The 5,686-nt window shown below is 37.0% G+C and overlaps 1 protein-coding gene across 4 annotated transcripts; it reads left to right on the top strand.

The window, feature by feature from the left end:
- Positions 1 to 455: 455 nt before the first annotated feature.
- On the top strand, positions 456 to 4,492 carry LOC148849779 (G2/mitotic-specific cyclin-2-like). 4 transcript variants are annotated; one of them, XM_088947022.1, is made up of 12 exons: positions 456 to 823; positions 1,009 to 1,072; positions 1,225 to 1,357; positions 1,463 to 1,519; positions 1,617 to 1,662; positions 1,746 to 1,898; positions 1,979 to 2,104; positions 2,898 to 2,987; positions 3,165 to 3,386; positions 3,492 to 3,542; positions 3,682 to 3,860; positions 3,958 to 4,492. In XM_088947022.1, exons 2-12 carry the CDS (start codon positions 1,009 to 1,011, stop codon positions 4,100 to 4,102), a joined length of 1,266 nt encoding a protein of 421 aa, XP_088803148.1. In that variant the 5' UTR covers positions 456 to 823; the 3' UTR covers positions 4,103 to 4,492. The 4 variants fall into 4 exon arrangements, with proteins under 4 accessions (XP_088803148.1, XP_088803146.1, XP_088803145.1 ...); XM_088947020.1 differs by having other exon boundaries at positions 578 to 823; positions 3,465 to 3,542; XM_088947019.1 differs by having other exon boundaries at positions 585 to 823; positions 3,465 to 3,563.
- The last annotated feature ends 1,194 nt before the right edge of the window (positions 4,493 to 5,686 follow it).

The raw sequence follows: 5,686 nt of genomic DNA on the forward strand, positions 1-5,686 counted from the left end.
ATTTCAATGATTTTCCAAGAGATGTGGTCTTTTAAGTGGGATTTATTTTAAGGTATAAGTACACTTCACTCCACTTCAGAAATCTGAAATTACACACCCCACTTAATCTATTAATAGTTTTCTTATAAATCACATCTTGCCAATGGATTTGGCATCGATCCACGGTCAGAATGGCTGATCAATCCAGGTCAGAATGTTTTAGTCCCACCGTACTTTTACCCAAATAAAAAAAACTCTTTATTTAAAGGTGAGCCAATATCTTTTACTCATGGGACAGGTGCTGATTTCCGGGAGGGCATTCATTGCTGTTAGTTTGCCCTAATGTGCGACGTGGCAAAGAGCACCCAGTTTGCTCTATTGAGAGTCTGAAAGAAGAGCCCATCCTACTTTCCACCCACCCAACGATAGAACTCGCTTTCCAAATAAAGATGAAGAGAAAGAGAACTCAAAATTTTGAAAGCCAGGTAACCGTTGAGATCTCTAAGATCAACGTGACTTTCCCTCCCAAGATCCAACGGGCACCATTCACTAGCCGTTGGTTTTAGAAAAAGATATCATATGCGGACATTATATCCATTATTTCCGACTGTGTTTCGGTATTGATTTCGTTTTCTTTTTTCCTTGACAAGCCAGAAACCTAAAATAACCGGAAAGAAGAGAAGAGACTCCAAGATAAAATGCCTCCATTGCTCCTCTAAATGGAGTTTTATGAGTAGTCTCTATCTCTCTCTTCGAGTTTGCAATTCTGGTCAGATTGACGGCGTTCGCCGCCGGAGTTCGGCCGGTCGAAATCGAAAAGGGTTATTTAGAGGGTTTTCCGTAGGTTGGTGATCGTCGTCCACGATTTTATGATGTCGGTTTTGGTTGTTGAAATTTATTCTTGTTTGCATTTCTATTTTACATGACCTAAGTTAGTTCGGGGGCTTTAGTGTTCTTATAGTTTTTTTTTCTTGTTTTCTTCTTCCTAAAAATATTTGGATTGTTTCTTCTTGTTAATTGTTCTTGTAGATGATCAATATGGTTGGATCAGATGAGAACAATCCAGGAGTTTTAAGACCTGCAAATTTGCAAGGTAAATGATCGTGTTTTAGTTTTTATTTTATTTTTGGAGGGGAATGGACAGAGCAAAGCCATCAAACACTTTATCTGAAACTATGATTTTATCTGTAAAAAAATAAGTTCTATTATTATGAACTTTTCATCTTTTTCTTTTTAATTTAAAAGGTGGGCTTCCAATGCGAGATGGTAAGTTCGTCCCGGAGGTCGGATATAACCGAAGAGCTCTGAGGAACATTAATCGGAATTTAGTTGGAGCTCACCCTTACCCTCCTGCGGTCAACAAGAGAGCCCTATCAGAGTAATTTCTTAAACCCTATTCTAAAGTCCATTCTTTCTCTCAATCTAGTCAGGACTAATTCGTCTTTTCTTAGTTGATATTCTAATTTTAGTTTCTGTGACTCAGAAAACATGCAATCTGTGATAAGAACCCACTCCTTCCTGCTCATCGACCAATTACAAGGTGGAAAACAAACCTTCGTTTTCGTTTCTTTGTAGGAAATTGGTTGTATTTATTTTCATGGAGGAGCTATCATAATTGGTTTACAATCTTTGTTTAGGAAATTTGCTGCTCAAATGGCCAGTAGGCAGCAATCTTGTCCCGAGGTACATCCTTCATACTACTGAAAAAAAAGTTGCTTTTGCATTGCTTGATCATAGTAATTGGTCTTTTCGCATTTTGTTTAAAGGAGGTCAAAAAACCAATCCCTCCAGTTGTGAATCCAAGCGTGTCCCAAGATTGTACTATCATAGATGTGGATGATTATAAAGGAGCTAATGATTTAGCTGTTCCCATGTTCGTCAAGCACACTGAAGACATGTTGGATGAAATTGACCAGATGGTATGTGAAACACTTTGATATGGATTTCTGGCTATGTCGGTGGAAGCATGAAGCATCAACTTTGCTTTTAAATCTTGTAGGAAGAAGTGGAAATGGAGGATATAGTGACGGATCCTGTAATGGACATCGACAGTGGTGACAAAAAGAACCCACTTGCAGTTGTTGAATACATTGAAGATATCTATTCTTACTACAGAAAAACTGAGGTGACCCTTCACTGGCTTCTCTGTTTAAAACAACATGGTTTTCACATGCTTCATCCAGAATATCTCCTCAAATTATTGAGTAACCATGATAATATTTTCTTGTCTCAATGCAAGGTGGGGTTTCATATGGTGTCTGTTTGTCCGAATTTAAATTTGATTAAGGGATCCAAATTTGATTTATTTATAATTAGATCTAACATGGATCCTCCAATCAAATAGTATTGAAAATATGCTTATATCTATATAAAGTTAATATGCATCTATTTGTGAAGTTAGTTTCAATGTTGAAAATCATTTGTAAATTTGTTCATTACATATGCACGTCATTTCTAGTTCATTTTATTAACAATATGAAACACTTTGATAATTTTTAATTTAATTTATTAATCATATATGATATTCAAATTTAATATGATGTATAAGATTCAATTCAGTTTGCAGCCTTGGCAATTGATCTAGCACTAGGACACTTCACCATCCATACTCCATCCAATAGTAGTGGGGGTATATCCTCAAACATTCCCTTGATTTTTTTTTAATAAACAGAGGGCACTCCATTCAGATGGAAATTTAATGACCCGCCCAAGCATGTGATCATATTATTGCTTATTATATTTTCAGATGGAAAATCCGATCAAGTCAGACATTTCCATTCCATCCAGTCAGGGACTCTTCCGATGGATGGCAGATGGTGCAAAATTTTGGAGATTGGACTGAACATTAGAGGAGAAGAGCTCTGATAAACTAGTTTGAGAATTGAGATTGATTAACTTACAAAACCATGTCTGTGCAGAATTGTAGCTGCGTCTCACCAAACTATATGGTGCAACAGTTCGACATCAACCAGAAAATGAGGGCTATTCTCATTGATTGGCTAATTGAGGTATATAAAATTGTGTCCTAGTGGCCTGATTCCTAGAATGAGAATAATTGGACATATTGTTATAGCCAGCCTTTGATAATGTTTGATCCCCCTGATATAGTTGGTGGAAGTCGCGTGGCAGATTACCAAATTGGGCACCTTTCAAGGGTTACTAATTTACTTAAACAAATCTCATAGGTACACTACAAGTTTGAACTCGTGGATGAGACTTTATTCCTTACTGTCAATCTTATAGATAGATTCTTAGCACGGGAAACAGTGGTAAGAAAGAAGCTTCAGCTGGTAGGGGTGACAGCCATGCTTTTAGCGTGCAAATATGAGGAAGTTTCTGTTCCTGTTGTGGATGATTTAATTCTAATATCTGACAAGGCTTACACAAGGAAGGAAGTTCTTGAGATGGTAATTTTCCTGACCCCCTCAATGGGGCACCACTGCTAGTTAATTTTCAAAAATAAAAACAGCTTCCCATGGTTGCAGGAGAAATTGATGGTCAACACAATACAGTTCAACATGTCTGTCCCAACTCCTTATGTTTTCATGAGAAGGTTCCTCAAGGTAGCTCAATCTGACAAGAAGGTTATTATTAATATTCTTTCACATATCACCTTTAATCTGTGGATGCTCATTTAATTTGGACCAGCTAAACTTAAGCAAAATAATCTTAATGAGGATTCTACTTGTGACTTTGAACCAGCTTGAGCTTCTCTCCTTCTTCCTGATTGAACTTTGCTTGGTTGAGTATGAAACGCTCAAATTCCCACCATCTCATTTAGCTGCAGCTGCAATCTACACTGCCCAGTGTACTCTTAGTGGCTATAAGCAGTGGAGTAAAACCAGTGTGTGGCATACTAGCTACTCAGAAGATCAGCTTCTGTGAGTGATCCATGCATTTCCTTCAACAAGTTGCATTACTTCTTATGGGTCAAGAGATGTCCTATTTACGAAGTGTTGTTTATTATTATGCTTTCAGGGAATGCTCTAGATTGATGGTTACTTTTCATCAGAAAGCAGGATCTGGGAAGCTTACGGGGGTCTACAGGAAGTACAGTACATCTAAGTTTGGTCATGCAGCAAAGATTGAGCCAGCTCGCTTTCTCTTAGAGACAAGACTCTAACTAAAAATGAGTCAGTGGCCCCAAAATGACTCATTTTGTGTGAACAGTACATCTAAGTTTGGTTATGCAGCAAAGATTGAGCCAGCTCGCTTTCTCTTAGAGACAAGACTCTAACTAAAAATGAGTCAGTGGCCCCAAAATGACTCATTTTGTGTGAAATTTAGTTTTTCAAGGGTGCAGTTGTGCAACAGAAGTTGCCCTCTGAAAACGAACAACAGTCTTGGTGGGATTTGTTTATTGTGCCACATAACTATTTTTTTTTTTTGTTTCTTTTTCTATTTCCTTTATTTCTGTGTTTTATTTATGAACTTATTCTCAGACAAATTGTCTTTTTGTGAATATGATGAGAAAGATCATGCAGAAAAGCCTTCGATTGGCACCAGAGTAAAATACATCTGTTATCTCTATGTTATTTTCTCATTGGATTTCCATACCAAGAACACCAGAGTAAAAACCTGCAGAAAAGCATCAGTTCTCATTGCCTTCCTTTCTTGATAAATCCTTAATAGACCTCTTTAATAAAAGTAACAGTCAATTACAACAAAGATCACGCAGAAGCCTTCGATTGGCACAAAGGAAACGAATGACAATCAAATACCACCCCCCCCCAGTCCCCCCCCTCCTCTATGTCATCTTCAAGCTACTCGGTTTCAATGTCATAATAGACAAAGTAAACTAAAAATGGCACCCATATAATTGAAAATGCCAAAGTTGTCATCATGAAAGAGACTAATGTGACAACATGAGGCAAGTGTAGAGCAATTTCAAAAACCTAGGGGTACATCATCATCAAGCCTTATGAATGTCATATCCATTATTAAGTTATGGGTGGGGACCAGGACTCACTATGTTATGTTACTGACAGAGTAAACATGATAGCGTCTGACTATGATACCACAACAAGATAAAGATAAATCCAAAGCAAAAGCAAACTATAATGAACTCAGTCCGTTTGCACTCTCATGCATTTGCATCAATGCAAATAAAACTTTCTGTAGTGCAAGGGACTGTAAATGGGATGAAAGTAAATTATGGTTTACTTTTGCTTTAGGCGTGATGTTGTCTTGTTTGTTTGGAGAAAGTAAAATGATGTGGCGTCCACTTTACATGAAAGATAGAGCAACCAAGAGGAAGGGTATTCATATAGGAGTAAGGTAATAGCAAACTGCATTCTGATAGTTTTATCCATAAAAAAACAGACATCTAAAAAAGTCCTCCACATGTAAATAGCATTAGGTCTAACACACGACATATATCTAAAAGTGAACAACAATTGTGAGGCTGTATTTTGGATAAAAAAATAATGAGAATTCAAGGGACAAAAATAATGCATTTTAGTATCTTCCCTTTCTCTGCCAAACCATTAATAATGTAGTACTTAAACCAAACACAACAGGTTCATCCTCAACACTCTAAACCTCACATTATCCATTCAAATTTTAAAATAGAAGGAGAAAATTAAAAACATCAAAAAACAAAGGATGAGTAAATTAATTAAGGTAAATGCATTCACTAAGCTCATTTTAACAATCACAAAAGATGAGTAAGGAAGAGGGCTAACCAGTCACGCTGTAATAAATTGAA

Source organism: Nelumbo lutea, chromosome 5 (genome assembly GCF_056320005.1).
Source record: "Nelumbo lutea isolate HS-2025 chromosome 5, American lotus-T2T, whole genome shotgun sequence".
In the NCBI taxonomy this organism is placed as follows: Eukaryota; Viridiplantae; Streptophyta; class Magnoliopsida; order Proteales; family Nelumbonaceae; genus Nelumbo; species Nelumbo lutea.